The sequence below is a fragment of the Schistocerca cancellata genome, chromosome 6 (genome assembly GCF_023864275.1).
Source record: "Schistocerca cancellata isolate TAMUIC-IGC-003103 chromosome 6, iqSchCanc2.1, whole genome shotgun sequence".
Lineage (NCBI taxonomy): Eukaryota > Metazoa > Arthropoda > Insecta > Orthoptera > Acrididae > Schistocerca > Schistocerca cancellata.
Genome location: NC_064631.1, coordinates 32,581,323 through 32,603,087, shown reverse-complemented (window position 1 = coordinate 32,603,087; position 21,765 = coordinate 32,581,323). Strand labels below are relative to the sequence as shown.

Sequence of the window (21,765 nt, the reverse complement as noted above, 5' to 3'; positions counted from 1 at the left end):
GTATCTAAAAATTATTATCAGAGTTTACATTTGAATATCGATGTGACATCTTTGAAGGCTATCTTTGTATCATTATTGTCTTTGGTAGTATGTTGGCGCCAAGTAAGGTAGAGAGAATTGTTGTGAGTTGTGGTTAAGTTACGGACGGTGTGCTGAACTTGCGAGCACTGATTGCTGTTGATGAAACTATTTCATGACTGTAGCAAGTTCATAGGAGAAGAGTTGAGAACTTTATACATGTGACAGCAAAAATTGTAATAAAAGTGTGGAGTTCTAAGAAAAGTATTTGAGTCATTTCGTAGCAAACCCGGACATCATTTTTGGACTATCTGAATGGAATTTAGCTGCCCCTGTACAACGACGCCGCAACAAGAAAGTTGAAATAATATTTTTATCTAATACGTTTGTTTGCGTGGCCATCTTCCGCAGCAGCTGCTAACATCTGTCACTGTAAGTTATCCTTGAGTTGACTGCAATCTAATTAAAAAGAACTACACCAGACGAGTTTCGATTTTATTTACAAAGCACCTTCCGTGGTTATTCTGTAAATTGGATACATACGTTTGTACATTTTTTGATTGTTTTTAGGTTAAAAACAGAGTTTTCTGCAAGGTACTTTGGTGTTTCTTTCCATAATGTGCTCCTTCTCCTTCTTGCTAGCAGTGGTTGGCGTAGACAGACTTCATTTCACATTTACACTTGGCAGTTTTTGGCATTCTGCAGTATTTCCTGCGGCGCACTATTTACAATTGACTTTCTTAACTGTTTTTCATTTTGCACTGCCACTGTGTTTATGCCTATTTGTTCGTTTTCGTTCACGTTGTGAGTGTTGCCAACCTATGAAACGATGTTTTGTGTGTGTGTGTGTGTGTGTGTGTGTGAGAGAGAGAGAGAGAGAGAGAAATTGTCTTTTATGTAAGTAGAGACATGAGAGTAGTGGGGTTGTTTGATTTTTTTTTTTTTTCATTATAATAAATGTGGTTACACATATATGCAGTGCTGATAATCCGTCTTCACAAGTCATTACTAATTGAGCTGCTCGGGGGAACACAATGGTAAGCACCATCGCCGTGTATTTTGCGGTAGATGGCTAATGACACCACCTGTGGGATGCAGAATGCAGTAAACTTACTAGTAGTTCCAAATTCACTCAACAGACGTCAGGGCCGAGCTTAATGGTAAGCGCCACTGTCCGTATGTTGCGGAAACATAATGGTAAGTGACAGAGAGAATGGCGGCAAGTAAAAACATCTCCGAGATTATGGCAACAGTGAACATGGCAGAAGACGAGAAATATACTTCCAATGATACTAATACCTTCGAGAGGGATCCAGAATACATTCCTAACGATTCAGATGACTCAGAGGTATGTTATTTTGTAAATATACTGTCTTTAGTACGTTTCACGAACATACCGGTAAGTGCATGTACATACCATTATGTTCCTGAAGTACGTTATTTTAGAATGGCTACATTTTTTTGGCTAAGTGGTGTGTGAAAGCGCATTTTTCATTTATATTGTTACATGTAATAATAATAATGGTAACGGTAATAGTAGTTTTCGTTGTTATACAGGTTAGTAGCGAATCAGATCATATTGCCGAAGACAACAAACGGTGTATTGCTCCTGCAGAAACCATTCAGGAACAGACAAAGACGTCGTCTCGGAAAAGGTGCTGCAGTGGCCAAAATAAGAACTCGAACATGGTACTGTTTTGGAAATATTTGATTTCAACTGGTAGATTTCGTGTGATTGAACATCACTTTCCCGTGAGCGGGCACACAATTTTGCCGTCCGATAGAGATTTCGCGACAATTGAAAATTACTCGTACATTCGCCGACAAGTACAAGATGTGTACAGTCCAGATCAGTGGTGCGGGATCATCAAGAAGTCGGCTAAGACGAATCCATTGCTTGTATATAATATGAAAAGAGAGGATTTCTATCAAATACAATACTCTAAAGAAGCGTTTGTCTTCAGAAAGAAGACAGTTGATAGTCGAGATGTCAACCTAAGGAAAGTATGTAGGTGGAAGGTGACCTCCGAATATCCATCATCTTTATTCATCAGCGAGACATTTTGTCATGACATTTGGCATGAATAAGCTCCAGGAAACGTGGAAGACAAGGACCAGTTCCTATGCTTCGACTTAAATACAATGGGCAAAGGCTTATTGGAAAGAAGAAAGTTGCTGACGTCCTGTCGCTCCTAAATTACATACCTCCTGTCCACCACGGATTTATCCTGTCACTAAAGCCAACAGTTTTGGATGAAAAAGACTTTAGTATTGAGAGTGATGAATGATTTTGCAGTTTCAGTAAAGTGTTAAAGACTTACTGTAAAATTTAATATGTAATGTTCTATCAGTATGTGTTGTTAATGGTGTATGGTAATGTAATAATTTTTGTATATTTCATTTGTTTTGGTCAGTTCTGAGTTTCATTTGTGTCTGTATAGTAGAAGATAGATGTTAGAATCACTACAGAATGAAAGTAGTGTTAAAAAAAAATTATTCAGATTTGCAGATCAATTGAAACTTTAGATGCGCTGTATCCCGAAACTGTGATTTTGGCGCTTACCATCTTGTTCCCCCGAGCAGCTCAATTATTGCTCGGCAGTGCTGGTGGTGCTTTAGAAGGCGCAGGCGGAGTAGGTGGCACTCACCCAGTGTCCCGGCGGCCTGCAGTCTTGAGCGCTGACGCCCGCCATTATCAGCAGCAGCTGCAGCGGCGGCAGAAGGCAGAGCGGGCGCATCCTGCGTCGCTGCTGGAAGGGCCCCGTTTGACGGGAGCCGTGCCGCCACCGGACCACTCCCGCTGGCAGCCACCGAACTCGGCAGGCTGAGGGAGCGCGTGTGAAGGCTGGCCTGCCGTCTCTGTCTCTCTCTCTCTCTCTCTCTCCCTCTCTCTTTCTGTCCCACGGCGAGGACGCGGCGAACGGGCCTGCCAGCACAGTGGGCGTTACAGATTAGTGCCAAGCACCTAGCTGACTCATCTCTCATCTGCTCTACGCGTTGAGGGAATCTGGGCCGCTCAACAGCCTCCGAGGGTCACAAAGCGTGCCTCGAGAACTGCCTAAGAACGATAATGTTCTGTTACATATTGTTTCTTTTATATCCTGCTTACCCGACTGTACCGACTGAACGTATACAGGGTGTCCCAGGAGGAATGTTCAATATTCAGGTATATGAAAGGAACGATCATCCGAAGCAAAACACTTCATATGGACATATGCCCATTCTGAATTGTTCCAGAGATGGAACACATTGTTATTTACTTTCTGTATTATTCAGTACATTGTGGAGTTTGCATATGTGCATATTTAAAGCAGTTAATAACCGTTACAACATGTGTTTTATAAACTATCAATTGAAAAATACTTATCTTTAACTCTCTCACCTCTAAGAAATGATCGTACACGCCGCATTACAGCTCTTGTACTGCTTATAATAAATGTTCGAATAACCGAGCGAGGTGGCGCAGTGGTTAGCACACTGCAGTCACATTCGGAAGGACGACGGTTCAAACTCGCGTCCCGCCATCCTGATTTAGGTTTTCCGTGATTTCCCTAAATCGCTTCAGGTAAATGCCGGAATGGTTCCTGTGAAAGGTACGGCAAGAAAGGAAGAATGAATTGATTGTTGGTGATTAATAACGATCATCCTCCTTTACCTCCTCGGCATTACTGCAGATGACGCGTCACTGAGCACATTTCTTCTGTGCATGCAGTACACGTGAGGCGCCTAGTTGTTTCCACTGCACTGTGTGGAATACGAAGGTTCTGTTATAGTTCACTAACCTGCTATCTTCAAGCTGATGTCCCCAGCGCAGAAAACAGCACACGGATCGTAGGTTCTGTATCTTGAGGCTGAAACTGACTTTTAGCGAGGTTCTGTTCTGAAATAATACACTCCTGGAAATTGAAATAAGAACACCGTGAATTCATTGTCCCAGGAAGGGGAAACTTTATTGACACATTCCTGGGGTCAGATACATCACATGATCACACTGACAGAACCACAGGCACATAGACACAGGCAACAGAGCATGCACAATGTCGGCACTAGTACAGTGTATATCCACCTTTCGCAGCAATGCAGGCTGCTATTCTCCCATGGAGACGATCGTAGAGATGCTGGATGTAGTCCTGTGGAACGGCTTGCCATGCCATTTCCACCTGGCGCCTCAGTTGGACCAGCGTTCGTGCTGGACGTGCAGACCGCGTGAGACGACGCTTCATCCAGTCCCAAACATGCTCAATGGGGGACAGATCCGGAGATCTTGCTGGCCAGGGTAGTTGACTTACACCTTCTAGAGCACGTTGGGTGGCACGGGATACATGCGGACGTGCATTGTCCTGTTGGAACAGCAAGTTCCCTTGCCGGTCTAGGAATGGTAGAACGATGGGTTCGATGACGGTTTGGATGTACCGTGCACTATTCAGTGTCCCCTCGACGATTACCAGTGGTGTACGGCCAGTGTAGGAGATCGCTCCCCACACCATGATGCCGGGTGTTGGCCCTGTGTGCCTCGGTCGTATGCAGTCCTGATTGTGGCGCTCACCTGCACGGCGCCAAACACGCATACGACCATCATTGGCACCAAGGCAGAAGCGACTCTCATCGCTGAAGACGACACGTCTCCATTCGTCCCTCCATTCACGCCTGTCGCGACACCACTGGAGGCGGGCTGCACGATGTTGGGGCGTGAGCGGAAGACGGCCTAACGGTGTGCGGGACCGTAGCCCAGCTTCATGGAGACGGTTGCGAATGGTCCTCGCCGATACCCCAGGAGCAACAGTATCCCTAATTTGCTGGGAAGTGGCGGTGCGGTCCCCTACGGCACTGCGTAGGATCCTACGGTCTTGGCGTGCATCCGTGCGTCGCTGCGGTCCGGTCCCAGGTCGACGGGCACGTGCACCTTCCGCCGACCACTGGCGACAACATCGATGTACTGTGGAGACCTCACGCCCCACGTGTTTAGCAATTCGGCGGTACGTCCACCCGGCCTCCCGCATGCCCACTATACGCCCTCGCTCAAAGTCCGTCAACTGCACATACGGTTCACGTCCACGCTGTCGCGGCATGCTACCAGTGTTAAAGACTGCGATGGAGCTCCGTATGCCACGGCAAACTGGCTGACACTGACGGCGGCGGTGCACAAATGCTGCGCAGCTAGCGCCATTCGACGGCCAACACCGCGGTTCCTGGTGTGTCCGCTGTGCCGTGCGTGTGTATTGAGTACTGGCAAACACATCCTGCCACAGACAACACGATTGTACATCTCGACTGCCAATCCAGAGTGACGAACAGGAACTTAAATAAAAATTGGAAACACATCCTACGACAGACAACATGTCTGTTCTTCTCGACTGCCTAATCCAGAGTGACGAACAGCCCGAAACACTTAGCGCGCCATACCAGAAAAGGCGTGACCTGAAAGCTTCCGCAGTGCTTCGTCTGCAATTTCGTCAGTCTTTTGTTTTTGATTTAAATTGTTTTTAATAATTCTAAAATGACTGATTGATAGTCAGCAGAGATATTTATATTTATAGAGAGATATTTATATTAAAAAGTGAAGTCATTCCAATGAGTAATTTAACTAATAATAATAACTATACTTTAACGTTTTGGCGCCCTTGTTCCGAACACAGCAGCCAATCACAGAGCGGTAGCATTATGCAGGCGGCCTTTCTCACGGGAATGGTACCGAATCTAACATCTGTCACAGGTACCTCACACTACATTTCGTCATCTATATACTTCCTGCATCTCCACTGCTCTGGAACAGCTTCTTGGAGCCTAATATGATGGCTGACTAAGCCAGAAATATTACTAAGGGCACGACCGACTTCCTTCCACATCCTTCCCTAATCCGATGAGACCGATGACCTCGCTGTTTGGTCCCCTCCCCGATCAACCAACCAACCCGGGTGCCCCTCAAATGCACGCTAATGTTCTAATATCCCACTTCAACTTCAGTGCATTTGTGCACTCTTGGGAGAAGATGTTGCACTGACTGTCCGAGTGCCTCTGCAAGTTTCCTGACGAGGGCAGCAGCATAATGATGCGACCAAGCACTTCGTCTCGCGTATTCACCTTTCGTTTGTACACCTCAGTCATCATCCAACCTCAAACAAAAATCTAGTGGCGTAAGTTATGGCGACCTTGGTGGCCACTTAATTTTGCTACGACGACCAATCCAGCGGTTAGGATAAGTGCAACTGAAATGTTCCCTCACACGGCTGGTGAAATGTGGACGGATTCCGTCATTTTAGAAGTGCATTGCAGTCCACATGGCCACTGGAACGTCCTCAAAGTGTTCAACAAACCAATTTCCCAAGAAGTGCAAGTAATTTAGCCCCGACATTCGCTTTTTTAAAATGGCTGTACCTATCAACATGATACCGACCATGCCGCACCAAACACCGATCCAAAAACGAACTTGCAAACTGGTTTCACCTGTAGCATGTGGATTTGCCTGCTACCGTAGATGATTTTTTTTACTTAAACGTCAAAGAGGCTGGGTGGGTAAGACACATACGTCCGTGCAACTGACCCAAAAACAAATGTACATCAAATGAGTTCTATGTCGGAAACCATTTGGAATAGGGCAAATGTCCATATGAAGTTTTTTGCTTCAGATGACCATTCCTGTGATATCGCTGAGTATTGACTATTCCTCGTGAGACATCTTGTACAGAGAATATACCAACTTTACTCACTCGACATGACCGGAATTTCTTACCTTGGATACGCATCGCACAGCAGATAACGAAAAGCTGCACTTCGAACAGGATAGTGCTGTCAAAAGGAGTTCATTAACTCATGTATGCCAGCAGAGAAACTATCTGATATCCCTGAGTATTGACTATTCCTCGTGAGACATCTTGTACAGAGAATATACCAACTTTACTCACTCGGCATGACCGGAATTTCTTACCTTGGATACGCATCGCACAGCAGATAACGAAAAGCTGCACTTCGAACAGGATAGTGCTGTCAAAAGGAGTTCATTAACTCATGTATGCCAGCAGAGAAACTAGAAAAACTCATTACAAAATATTATTTCGTCTTGATCACGGGAACAGTTTATTGATTATCAGTTTCGACTCTCACAGACTCAGCTTCATAACAAAAATGTTATTGTAAAACGCACAGTTCGTCCCACCGTGAGGAACAGGGTGACAATTAGTGAACTATATTAAATAAAACCGTCATAACTTCTGAATCGTTTGCATTAGGATGTTCAAACTGCACGGTTGGCCGCAGGACATGATGGGAATTAGTATGCGTGTTGTTGTTTGGCCTAGCGACGAAACCCACTTTCATTTGGATGGGTTCGTCAATAAGCGAAACAGGCACATTTGCGGCACTGAGAATCCGCATTTCGCGATCGAGAAGTCTCTTCACCATCAACGAGTGACTGTGGGGTGTGCAGTGTTCAGCCACAGAATAATCGGTGCGATATTCCTTGATGGCACGGTGACCACCGAACGGCATGTGAAGGTTTTGGAAGATGAGTTCATCCTCATTATCCAAAGTGACCCTGATTTCAACAAGACGTGTTTCATGCGCGACGGAGCTCGTCCCCATCGAAGCAGAAGAGTGTTTGATGTCCTGGAAGAGCACTTTGGGGATTGCGTTCTGGCTCTGGGGTACCCAGAGCCTCGACTGGCCGTCACATTGTCCGGATCTGAAGACATGCAACTCATTTTTGTGGGGCTATATTAAGTACAAGATGTATAGTAATAACCCCAAAACCATCTCTGAGCTGAAAACAGCCATTCAGGAGATCATCGACAGCATCAATGTTCCGACACTTCAGCGGATCACGCAGAATTTCGCTGTTCGTCTGCGCCACATCATCACCAAGGATGGAAAGCACAGAGCATGTCATAACCTAAACCTTAAAATCTGTGGTGACGTTTAAATGTTGAATGTGGTGTGTTTTTTTCATATAGTTCAATAATTGTCCCCCTGTATGTATAAATACTACAGCAGTTTCACCTGTCACAAAGTCATCTTCAAGTAGAAAAGTTCACTGCAATATGCAGTTTGTTCCCCACCCTAGTACAGTATCTTCTTCCTAGGCTTTCCCCGTGTCTCCACAAGGTCGGCGTGTTATTCCGGATCTGGCAATGTTAGTTGTGGTAGAGAACCAACTCGTGAAGCTAACGTTTTAGACCTCATAGCAACAAATAGACCGGAACTTTTCGACTTCGTGAATGTAGAAGAGGGTATCAGTGATCATAAGTCAGTGGTTGCATCAATGACTACAAGTGTAATAAGAAATGCCAAGAAAGGAAGGAAAATATATTTGCTTAACAAGAGTGATAGGGCACAAATCGCAGAATATCTGAGTGACCACCATCAAACGTTCATTTCTGAGGAAGAGGATGTGGAACAAAAATGGAAAAAATTCAGAAACATCGTCCAGTACGCCTTAGATAAGTTCGTACCGACTAAGGTCAAAAGCGAGGGGAAAGATCCACCGTGGTATAACAATCATGTACGAAAGGTACTACGGAAACAAAGAAAGCTTCATCATAGGTTTAAGAGTAGTCGAATCATAGCTGATAAGGAAAAGCTGAACGAAGCGAAAAAGAGCGTAAAGAGAGCAATGAGAGAAGCATTCAACGAATTCGAGCATAAAACATTGGCAAACAATCTAAACAAGAACCCTAAAAAGTTTTGGTCATATGTAAAATCGGTAAGCGGATCTAAATCCCCTATTCAGTCACTCGTTGACCACGATGGCACCGAAACAGAGGACGACCGAAGAAAGGCAGAAATACTGAATTCAGTGTTCCGAAACTGTTTCACTGCGGAAAATCGTAACACGGTCCCTGACTTCAGCCGTCGCACGGACGCCAAAATGGAAAATATTGAAATAAACGATATCGGAATTGAAAAACAACTGCTATCACTTAGTAGCGGAAAAGCATCCGGACCAGACGAGATACCCTTAAGATTCTACAGTGATTATGCTAAAGAACTTGCCCCCTTTCTATCAGCAATTTATCGTAGATCGCTGGAAGAACGTAAAGTACCTAGCGACTGGAAGAAAGCGCAGGTCGTTCCCATTTTCAAGAAGGGTCATAAATCAGATGCGAATAATTATAGGCCTATTTCGCTTACGTCAATCTGTTGTAGAATAATGGAACATGTTTTGTGTTCTCGTATTATGACGTTCTTAGATAATACAAATCTCCTTCATCATAACCAACATGGATTCCGCAAACAGAGATCATGTGAAACTCAGCTCGCCCTATTTGCCCAAGAAATTCACAGTGCCGTAGACACTGGCGAGCAGATTGATGCCGTATTCCTGGACTTCAGGAAGGCATTTGATACGGTTCCGCACTTACGTTTAGTGAAAAAAATACGAGCTTACGGAATATCGGACCAGGTTTGTGATTGGATTCAGGATTTCCTAGAAGAAAGAACACAACATGTCATTCTTAACGGTTCAAAATCTGCAGATGTAGAGGTAATTTCGGGAGTACCGCAAGGAAGCGTGATAGGACCTTTATTGTTTACAATATACATAAATGACTTAGTTGACAACATCGGTAGCTCCGTGAGGCTATTTGCAGATGACACGGTTGTCTACAAGAAAGTAGCAACATCAGAAGACTCGTACGTACTCCAGGAAGACCTGCAGAGGATTAATGCATGGTGCGACAGCTGGCAGCTTTCCCTAAACGTAGATAAATGTAATATAATGCGCATACATAGGGGCAGAAATCCATTCCAGTACGATTATGCCATAGGTGGTAAATCATTGGAAGCGGTAACGACCGTAAAATACTTAGGAGTTACTATCCGGAGCGATCTGAAGTGGAATGATCACATAAAACAAATAGTGGGAAAAGCAGGCGCCAGGTTGAGATTCATAGGAAGAATTCTAAGAAAATGTGACTCATCGACGAAAGAAGTAGCTTACAAAACGCTTGTTCGTCCGATTCTTGAGTATTGCTCATCAGTATGGAACCCTTACCAGGTTGGATTAATAGAAGAGATAGACATGATCCAGCGAAAAGCAGCGCGATTCGTCATGGGGACATTTAGTCAGCGCGAGAGCGTTACGGAGATGCTGAACAAGCTCCAGTGGCGGACACTTCAAGAAAGGCGTTACGCAATACGGAGAGGTTTATTATCGAAATTACGAGAGAGCACATTCCGGGAAGAGATGGGCAACATATTACTACCGCCCACATATATCTCGCGTAATGATCACAACGAAAAGATCCGAGAAATTAGAGCAAATACGGAGACTTACAAGCAGTCGTTCTTCCCACGCACAATTCGTGAATGGAACAGGGAAGGGGGGATCAGATAGTGGTACAATAAGTACCCTCCGCCACACACCGTAAGGTGGCTCGCGGAGTATAGATGTAGATGTAGATGTAGATGGTCAAAAGTAGCGTGTTTGTTTAGAGTGCTAACAATGGTTACAGTAGAAAACTAGGAACGTTTTGTCGTCCAAGCACATAAAGGAACATTTCAATTTATTCATTAAAACAGATGTAACTTAAAATTCCCTGAAAAGATTCTTCAAAATGCGCATAATACGCTAACCATGATTGACTAGAGTGACACAAATATAAATATTGCGCTGTTTTTTGTAACTTCAATACAAAAGAATGACACAATTCATAACAATAGAACAACACTGTTTTGAGTTTCTTAAGAATGATCCGTTCTCTGTGGAATTCACTACTCAACTAACAATGTAGCGTTCATGTTGTTTTGAGTATGTTCCCTCTCCAAACCGTTAAAGTGATACATCTGTTCTCTAACGGTCAAATTATTAATTATAGCAACACACTTTTGACGATTGGTCAGGTATTGTTTTTTCAACCTTGTCACATCGAAAACTCACTTTTGTGGCAAGAGTGCGATATAGAGACTATTCCGGTTTTATTTACTCTTTATGACAAGAATTTCTCACCGCAGAAAGGCTTTGGAAAACAGATAAGAAAAATCTGGAAATGACGTCATGTAAACACCTTAAGAAAATGCTGCATACCGTGCAGTATCCTGCAACGGCAGGGATTGTCACTTCTTCATGCGTGCTAAAGGAACAGCAAGAAGAATTTATTACAGAACACTAGTACATCTTCATCGCATAGCAACTCTGTTGGCTACCAGTTACAAGTCTCACACAGTCACGTTCAGATGACAAAAAGTCCCTGCCGAATGCATTTCGTTCCAGACGTTAGTAATGTTTGTCATACGTAGAAATACTATGCAGGTTTCGACTACCGTGGAGCAAGTCAAGAACGTCACTGCATAATTCAGCCGTTCCAGAGCTTGCTACTGTTTGATATACGAAGAAATATTGTAACAGTTTCGTGTCTCGCAGAGTGATTTTCAGATCTGAAAGGTCACTGCAAAACACAGTTCATTTCAGAAAAAAAATGTTCAAATGTGTGTGAAATCTTATGGGACTTAACTGCTAAGGTCGTCAGTCCCTAAGCTTACACACTACTTAACCTAAATTACCCTAAGGACAAACACACACACCCATGCCCGAGGGAGGACTCGAACCTCCGCCGGAGTTCATTTCAGAATTTAGCACTGTTTGACGCACTTATAAATACTATACCCGTTTCGACTGTCACAAATTTATCTTCCGGTCAAAAAGGTTACTACAAATTCAGTTCAGTCCAGAACTTACTACTGTACGACATACATAAAATGAAGCATGGTGTTTGACATACATACAAATATGCGTAGTAAAAATGGTTCAAACGGCTCTGAGCACTATGGGGCTCAACATCTGAGGTCATCAGACCCTTACAACTTAGAACTACTTAAACCTAACTAACCTAAGGACATCACACACATCCATGCCCGAGACGGGATTCGAACCTGCGTCCGTAGCGGTCGCGCGGTTCCAGACTCAAGCGCCTAGAACCGCTCGGTCACACCGGCCGGCTATGCGTAGTACTATAAGTATTGTACAGTGTGAATCATGTAAAGCAAGTCAGAAAGTTTCGTGTAGATTTTTTTTCAAACGATTACGTCTGTTATGTTTCAGGTGAAAATAATTACCAGAAAGGACTTCATCTCAAGTGAGAAGCCCGATGTATGGTGCGGTATGGGGAAACGAAATCATTCATTGCTGTCCGAAGAAATTTCCCAAGTGAATTCCAGAGTGAGTCACCAAACGTTAAGGCGATTATGGCTTGGTATGACAAGTTGTTAGCTACTGGTAGTGTAAACACACAGACAGGTTCCGGCAGAAAACGCACCTCTCAAGAAAACAGGAGATCAGAGAGATCAGATCTTCCAATGAAGCCCATTAAAGTCAATTCGCCGAACTAAAACTCCTTCGCCCACTATTTGAGACGGTGCTGCATAAACGACTTCGCTTGAACGCTTACAAAAAATCAAGTAGCGCAAGCCTTCAACCGAAACGACTTGCATCTTCACCACGGTTTGCTATTGAGACGTTGGATCGGATCGGACAAAGCGCCATCTATCTAGGAAATGCCATATTTTATGGCGAAGGTTTTGGAAAAGTTAATCGGCATAATATTCGCATCTGGGATTAGGTAAATCCGCACAGTTTTCCGGAACATCTCACAGGCAGCAAAAACGTGAATGTGTAGTGCACGCTGATGATAACATAGTTAGATCATTTTTCTTCACTGAGCAAACTGTAAGAAGAACCGTTTATCTGGACAATTTGACACAAGGCGCCAAGTGCCAAGAGTATATCACATTCGCGTGGGACTCGTTGCTTCCTTTGGTCCAAAGAGAAGCTGACATACTTAGGCTGGTGTGGCTGCGCTCCGAGATGACTTCGGAATGCCTGCACACGGATGAACTTCCGACGTCAATAAATAGAGCTAATACCAAATGCTGGGAGGGGCAGTGTACGTGATGAGACTTAAGAGAACCGAAAACGTCTTCTGTCCACAGAGGTTTTCCATCTTGCCTTGACTCCAACGGTCGAAACACGGCCGTCTTTGTACCACTGAGTCTGCTCGAGGAAGGTGGAGAGCTACTCGTATTTGAATTTTTGTCTGAATCATCTTGAGAAAATAAACTCTCTCTAGCAGATCAAACAGGTCTTTGATGCATGCATAACGTACCAGATAATAACATAAAACTATTTAAAGGAGGTTACTTTAAAAGTACATCTCTTTAAAATATTCTCAGTTGTATGTAAGTAAGCAAAAAAAAATTACAATTAACCATATAAAAAATCTATTTGTGTTCTTACAGTTTAAAGCTAATCAAGATATAAGAAAATCTTCAAGAAATAAAAATTGTCTATAGAAATCACCTTAAAATTGAACACATTGTGATGACTCTAGAAGTAGTCTTATAAGTGAAGAAAATAACATTAACTTCGAGAACATGTATAGTTGGTCCGTTTCTCATTTGCCAATTTATTTTACTTTTGTTAATATACATCTTATGGTCTCTTCCAAGTCCTTCTCTGTCTCTGACATAATTACAGTGCCACTGGTAAATCTGAAGATTTTTTTTTTCTCTCCCTGAACTTTAATTTTTTCAGCAAATTTTTCTTTGAATTACTTTGCTGCTTGCTCAATGTATAGATTGAATAACATCAAGAGTAGGCTACAAACTTGTCTCGCTCCCTCCTGTTTCTCTTTCATGCCCTTCGACTCTCATAACTGCCAACGGCCTCGTGCAGCGTTAACACCGATTCACGTCGGATAACCAAAGTTAAGCACTGTCGGGCTGGGCTAGCGCTAGGATGGGTGACCATCCGGACCGCCGAGCGCTGTTGGCAAGCGGGGTGCACTCAGCCCTTGTGACGCAAACTGAGGAGCTATTTGACTGAGAAGTAGCGGCTCCGGTCTGGTAAACTGAGATATGGCCGGAAGAGCGGTGTGCTCACAACATGCCGCTTCGTACCCGCATCCAGTGACGCCTCTGGGCTGAGGACGACACGGCGGCGGGTCGGAACCGTTGGGCCTTCACGACCTGTTCGGGCGGAGTTTAGTTTAGTTTTTAGACACTTATAACTGCCATCTGGTTTCTGCACAAGTTATGAATAACATTTCACTCCCTGTATTTTATCGCTACTATCTACATAGAATTTCTAAGAGTATATGCCATTCAAGACTGTCAAAAGCTTTCTCCAAACCCTCAAGAATAAAAGTAGGTTTGCCTTTCTTTAATCTAGCTTCTAACATAAGTCATTGTCTCGCGTGTTGCTGCATTTCTCTGCGCCAAAACTAATCATCTCCGAGGTAGGTTTCAACATTTTTTCCGCTTCTTCTGTAAAAAAATTCGTGTCAGTATTTTCAACAACGACTTGTTAAACTGATAGTTGGCTAATATTCTCACTTTTCGACAGCTGCCTTCTTTGGATTTGGTATTCTGAAAGTCTGAGGGTATTTCACGTGTCTCATACATCTCACGCACCAGGTGGAACGTTTTAATCATGTCCGAGGCTCCCAAGGATCCCAGCAATTCTGAGGGATGTTATCTACTCCAGCGGACGTTTTCAATGCTCTGTAAAATTCTCCTCGCAGTATTTCATCTCCTGTCTTATTTTTATTTACTTCCTTGCTTTCAAGTTCATTCTGCTTGTATAGCCCTTCTATATGTTCTTTCCACCTTCAGCTTTGCCTGCTATGCTTAGTACTATCTTGCAATCTCAGCTCTTGATATTCGTATTGGTTCTGCATACTGCCGAAGACGATGTGGCATTTAACTTTTTGTGTTATAATTAGTTCCGTTACATTACGTTTTCGGTCTGAGAGACTGGCTAGGCCCGCCGGTGTGGCCGTGCGGTTCTAGGCGCTTCAGTCTGGAACTGCGCGACTGCTACGGTCGCAGGTTCGAATCCTGCCTCGGGCATGGATGTTTGTGATGTCCTTAGGTTAGCTAGGTTTAAGTAGTTCTAAGCTCTAGGGGACTGATGACCTTAGAAGTTAAGTCCCATAGTGCTCAGAGCCATTTGAACCGTTTTAGACTGGCTAGTGACCAACAACAACAGGAAGGCAGCGCATATTCATGGATTACACTTATGAAGCTATGCTAGTGTTTTTGGTGATTTTTGTTGTGTAGCTGGTCCAGGCATACTTCTCTGCCCAAGCCCGCAACTCTTGGTCTAGTGGCTAGCGTTCCTACCTCTGTATCACGGGGTTCCGAGTTCGATTCCCGGCCGGGTTGGGGATTTTCTCTGCCCGGGGACCGGTTGTTTGTGTTGTCCTCATCATTTCACCGTCATTCGTGGAAGTGACTAGACTGGATTACGGTTTGGAAATGTGTATGGGCGCTGATAACCGCGCAGTTGAGCGCCCCAGAAACCAAACATCATCATCATCATCTCAACCCAACGTTTGGTCCTACAGTGCTGGACACATCATTAGTGCATAAAACGGTCCAGAAAGCTGTTACAATCTCAAACAAGGTAACAAGCCGAACTGTTTACACATATCCACGCAACGCGTGGATATGTGTAAACAAACCAAAGCGGTATCTAAAATCGTGAAATCGCGCAGTCGTGTGTTAGGGAGCCTGACGTTGTCTCCAGCAGTGGAAGACGTGAGGTTAAGACGAATGTGCTTTGAACCACGGCTTAAACAAAACTCACCAAATACGCAAACTCCCGCCGTCTAAGCTTGCATCGTATGCACATGTTCTTTTGTTTCAGTTTAATCGAAGATTTCTTTGCTTTCGACATCCCCAAAGCAAGTCGACATAGGTGGAAAGACTTCCGTGCGTATGACGGATTTCCTTTTCAGCAAATTTTTAGCTCGACAACCAAAAGTCCTAAATAACGTAGCCAAATATTATTTTTAAAAATTTTTACGTGGCAGGAGAAGCCGACGCCGATGAAGGTGAAGGGGAAAGTAGAAGCCCCGCCACCCTCTCCCCCCCCCCCCCCCCCAGTTGGTGAGCACACTGGGCTCACATTGTTAAGGACAGCTATTCAGATTCACGTCCCACCATACAGATCACGGTTTTTCGTTGTTTTCCTAAACCGATTAAGACAAACGCCGGAATGATTTGTTTGAATAGGATGCAGTCAGTTTCCTTTCTCATCGTTCCCCCAATCTGAGCTAGTGTTCCGTCCATAAAGACATATCGTCGACGGCCCTAAACTTCCTCCCTATCCTGTTGCCGTCGAGGCTTACACGGTGGGACATCGCACTCATGTACCCTCCGCCACGCCTAGCAATGCGGCTTGCGAAACTTAGGCATACGTGTACATCGCGGGCGTGTTCGCCGCGAACGCAATTCACGTTCTGTTAAATACTAGGGTCCGAACTTAAATAGTGGCGACTATTTATTCAGAAGCGATACAAAAGAGTTACATGCTTGCTCCTGTTACTGCCTTTCAAAGCAGTCACCAACGTTGTGTAGAACCCGTTGCCAGAGATGTGGGAGGCGTAGTATACCGTTAACAGAGCTGGTTCTGTTGATGGTGCGAGTGGAGCGGTCTACTGCCTGTAGAATCTCTGGGACAGTTCTGAAGCGAATACCACGAAGTGGTTCCTTCATCTTCGGAATCAAATCAAAGTCACAAGGACTTAAGTCCGGGGAGTATGGTGGATGGTACAGTACCTCCCAGTCCCATCGAACGAACAGAGCAGCCACAGCTTGCGCTGTATGCGCCTGCACATTGTTGTGCAAAATGATGGGTGGGTTGCGGAGAAAGTGTCGCCTTTTCTTTCGCAAAGCTGGTCGCAGGTGTTGCTCCAAAAACGAACAGTAATACTGAGCATTGACGGTCAGCCGTCTTTCACCATACTGGGGCTCTGACGCACTTTCGACTTTCGCGGCGACCCATAATGACGCCATTTGTTGGATTGGCGTTTCAGTTTTGGCTCGTACGATGTGGCCCATGTCTCATCCAGCGTTACGATACGGCGTAAGAAAGACAGACTCTCCTTCGCGCTCATAGCGCTCCAAGTGCGTCTGAGCAGCGTCGCAACGCATCCATTTCCGTCAAGTCATGCGGAACCCATCGTGATGCACTTTTTCGCATGCCCAGGCGTTCCTTCAGGATGCGAAGCACTGTCGTATGCGCTAGTCCGGTTTCGTGGGAGAGCTCACGAATCGTGTGGCGTCTATCACTGTTCACTAACGCGCCAACAGCATGCACTTCTTCAGAGACGCTAGGACGACCTGCCCGATGCATGTCTGCCACAGTTTGCCGACCTTCGTTGAAGGCTTTTACCCAACGTGCCACTGTTCTGTACGGCAATGCTGATACCCCGCACTCCTCTTGAAGACCTTGATGACACTGTCGTGCTGTACGACCTCTGGCACATTCAATCCTGATCCAACTCCATTGTTCCTGTTTCGAAAACACAGTGACACCGTTACGTTAGACCGCTCGCTCACAAGTGGCGGTGTTTCCCTCGACTGTGCGCACGCCGGTGACGTGGGACGGGCGAGTCCATTTGCTCGGAGGCAAGGCAGGTATGTCGACAACGTGTGCTATCAGCGACAATAGTAGATTCAACTGCATAGTGTCTCCACAGCACTGTTGCCACTATTTAAGTTCGAACCTACGTACACTGAAGCGCCAAAGAAACTGGTATAGGCATGCGTACTCAAATACAGAGATATTTCAACAGGCAGAATACAGCACTGCGGTCGGCAAAGCCTATATAAGACAAGTGTCTGGCGCAATTGTTAGATCGGTTAGCTCTGCCGCAATGGCAGGCTATCAAGATTTAAGTAAGTTTGAACGTTGTGTTATACTCGGCGCACGAGCGATGGGGCACAGCATCTCCGACGTAACGACGAAGTTGGGATTATCCCTTGCGACCATTTCACGAGTGTACCGTCAATAGCAAGAATCCGGTAAAACATCAAATCTCCGACATCACTGCGGCCGGAAAAAGATCCTACAAGAACTAGACCAACGACGACTGAAGAGAATCGTTCAACGCAACAGAAGTGGAATCTTTCCGTAAATTGCTGCATATTTCAATACTGGGCCATCAACAAGTGTCAGCGTGCGAACCATTCAGTGAAACATCATCGACATGTACCCTTGATGACTGCACGACACAGAGCTTTATGCCTCGCCTAAGCCGGCCACTGTGGCTGAGCGGTTCTAGGCGCTTCAGTCCGGGACCGCTCTGCTGCTACGGTCGCAGGTACGAGTCCTGCTTCGGGCATGGACGTATGTGATGTCCTTAGGTTAGTTAGGTTTAAGTAGTTCTAAGTCTAGGGGACTGATAACCTCAGACGTTTAGTCCCATAGTGCTTAGAGCCATTTGAACCATTTTTGACTATCGCCTAGGCTGGTCAACATCAACATTGGACTGTTGATGACTGGAAACATGATACCTGGTCGGACGAGTTTTTTTCAAATTCTATCGAGCGGAGGGACGTGTATGGATATGGAGAACCTCATGAATCCATGGACCGTTCATGTCAGCAGAGAATTGTTCAAGCTGCCGGACGCTTTGTAATTGCGTAGGGCGTGTGCAATTGGAGTGGTATGTGACCCCTGACACGTCTAGATACGATTCTGACAGGTGAGACGTACTTGAGCATCCTGTCTAATCACCTGCAGCTGTCTAGCAGGTCCTCTAATCGCTCCCTGGTACAGTCGTTTGACTATTGAAAATGGTTCCAACAAGTCACCACTGGAAAACACTGCTCTTTATCGCAATAACTCAAGATGTAAAGTAATACCACGATACTAGAAATACCAGGGAACACGTTATCACAGATAAGACTGTCCTTAAGGCTTGTAAGCTCACATTTATTGCAATAAATGACATACCTGAAATGTTACCACTCTCATTATGACGTCAGATAGGTAATGCACGTAGGAAGTTCGTCGTATTCATGATTTCCTCTTCAAAGTAACATACCGTAATTGTTATTTAACACAAAATGACATTAAAAATTTAAGTTATTCACGAGCATGACACGACGAACCGTCTCGTTCTGCATATGGATTCAAACCCAGATCATGCAGATGAAGATTTCGTGACTGACGGAAACTAACAGTCATTCCTGACTAGACATAAAAAGAGTAATATACCTCGATTTTAGACAGTATCAGTTAGCAAATATCAACTTTAAATTACATAACGTAAAATTTTTTAACGTGGGCGAATTCCTACCCAGCATCTGTTGTCCCTGTTAACGAACTACCAGAGATTTTAAATATTGCTTCTTCACAACTAACTTACTTGAAATGCTGTGAGGTAAAGCTTTGTGTTGGACAGGGATTCGAACCCAGAACCTAATCGGATTGATATCGAAGCACAATCAACTGTGATATATTGGATTTTCTCGGCAGTAGCTAGATGTTTTAACTGAACTGACGAGACGAAACATTAATTTTTTCCTTCCCAGGACTCCAACCCGGCACCTATCGCTGTTATATTCTAAAGAAAACGAACGTTAAATATGGGTTTGTTGCACCAGCAGCGACATGTGAGGATGTTTCAATTAGAAATAATATGACGAAGAGTTCAGTGCTGACTGGGAATCGAACCCCACACATATCGTTGTTGACTACATACAAACAGACGTCAGCTGCCGAATTTTTCTCCACCAGCAGCTCGGAATAACACCCTTGAACTTACAGTGATCTCGCATATAGTTATATGTCTCGCTGGGAGTTAAAAAGTCAGATATCGTTAGTGTTGACAACGAATGAATATGCATTAAAAATCAAAATAATTTTCCACCAGCAGATAGGTGTTCTCATGCTAGAGCTTGATAATTCATAATGAAAACCTTAGTGCCCGGCCAATATGTGCCACGCCCAATATGTGGAGATGCTGAGGAATCTGCAGTTTTGAACAAACTGTAGTCGAGCTGTCTTGCCACGAAGGGATCAAAATCCGCGTTAAGAGCGGTCTGAGTTGCATTCCCAGTTCAGAACCAATTTTATCGACACACAGAAGCTCAGATAAAAGATGGAATAAGTATCCTGTGACCCTACATAGCGTTTGCTTCGTCACTGAAAATGAATAACTAGTATAAGAAAGGATACTGGTGACAGAGTTTCTACATGTCACCACTCGTGAGTTTATTCTGGTTCAACCTAACGTTTACTTGGTAGAGAAGGAATATCATGTTCAATTGTGAATTTCAGACCACACTTCCATTATACCTTCTTCACTTGGCGTAGCTAGAAGCGAATAGAATATGTCTCTCCCTATCAAAAAGAATCAGCAGAAGTTCGTATTGAACCTAGATCGTCAGTATACGAACCTAACATCAATCCAACAGACCACCAAATCCTCTTCTCCGTTGCTCATTTTTCTGTCATAACACCGATGCGGCACACTCGATGAGAATTCTGACACACAGGCTCCCTGTAGTGGTTTCCAGCATGTTCAGTACAGTCATGTACCTGGTTGACCGAATCGCCATGAACTAGCTGCCTTGGCTACCCAGTGCATACATTCGACTCTATTTTGTAAACACCGAAATAAAATCACGTAACTGCCACCTACACAGAACTGCCAACAGTGTAGGATGCAGAAATTTAAGTAGGAAGTGTTCCTTTCCATTTGAGCTACTCTATTGCGCTATCTGTTTGTTGAAACCGTCGTTCAGTGCAAAAGGAAAGCTTGAACTGTCTGTCTCTCAGAAGTCTACATCCGGCCTTATGCATTATCTCACAGCACTGTGGAATGCAGAAGTTCTGGAGGAACTGTTGTCGGCTTCTGGAGCTGCTAGCTACTAGCGTAACGGTAAGCGTCGCGCACTATTACATCCACTGCTACATTTTTTAAAACGCAATTCTGCTGTCTGCTAAAGTTATTAGTGTAATGGAACTTTGGACATAATTCCCTTCAGGGCTCACTTCTGCGACATTTTGTTCTTTTCAGGTTTAACAGACGGCCAGGCAGCAGATGCACCTCGAAGCTTTTGTATTATGTCTGGGGAGCGCGCATCGTGCCAAAATAGTCAGAAAAGTATTTTCTATATTGGGTGTCCTCTGGTAGTGGCATTTTATTCTTCTTCAAACCTTGTTTGACAGCTTTAACTCTGAACAAGTTTTCGACATGCATGTAATCAATAAACTGCATGTGCATTGTCAGACGGTTTTAGATAACATCTGAGAATTTGCATATATCGTTGATGATTAATTAATTTATCTCTCATATTTAGTATTGTTTTAACAACACTTAAAGAAACCTTACGAAAATTGTGCACTGTATTATAAGAAATGAAATAAAACTTCCCACGACAACCTTACGACGAAAGTCTGTTTTAATAAAACTGAGTATCTGTACACAAGCGAGACTCTGTCAGTACGAATTAGTAAAAAACTACTCATTTAGATTTCGATTGGGTCTGTGTTTAATTGGTATGCTGTGTCATACTCAACAGGTATGCAGATGTGGCATTTCATAAATAAAGTTATGTACTCCTAGGAACCCAAAATTTGCTTGTCAGCAGCGGAAAGAGGCGTTACCTGTTGTGCAGCATTGTGCACCTGTTGTGCAGCAGTGTAAGAACTTCTGCATTCCACAGTGCTGTGAGATAATGCATAAGGCCGGATGTAGACTTCTGAGAGACAGACAGTTCAAGATGTTAGGTTCGTATACTGACGATCTAGGTTCGATACGAACTTCTGCTGATTCTTTTTGATAGGGAGAGACATATTCTATTCGCTTCTAGCTACGCCAAGTGAAGAAGGTATAATGGAAGTGTGGTCTGAAATTCACAATTGAACATGATATTCCTTCTCTACCAAGTAAACGTTAGGTTGAACCAGAATAAACTCACGAGTGGCGACATGTAGAAACTCTGTCACCAGTATCCTTTCTT

The 21,765-nt window shown here is 44.2% G+C and overlaps 1 protein-coding gene across 1 annotated transcript in view; it reads right to left on the bottom strand.

Annotated features, from left to right (window-relative positions):
- The window catches only part of LOC126191178 (uncharacterized), a 93,030-nt gene that overhangs the window by 49,571 nt on the left and 21,694 nt on the right, over positions 1 to 21,765 (bottom strand). The window contains exon 3 of the mRNA XM_049931953.1: positions 2,667 to 2,944. Coding sequence (XP_049787910.1) covers positions 2,667 to 2,944 — 278 coding nt within the window. The remainder of the gene's footprint in view (positions 1 to 2,666; positions 2,945 to 21,765) is intronic.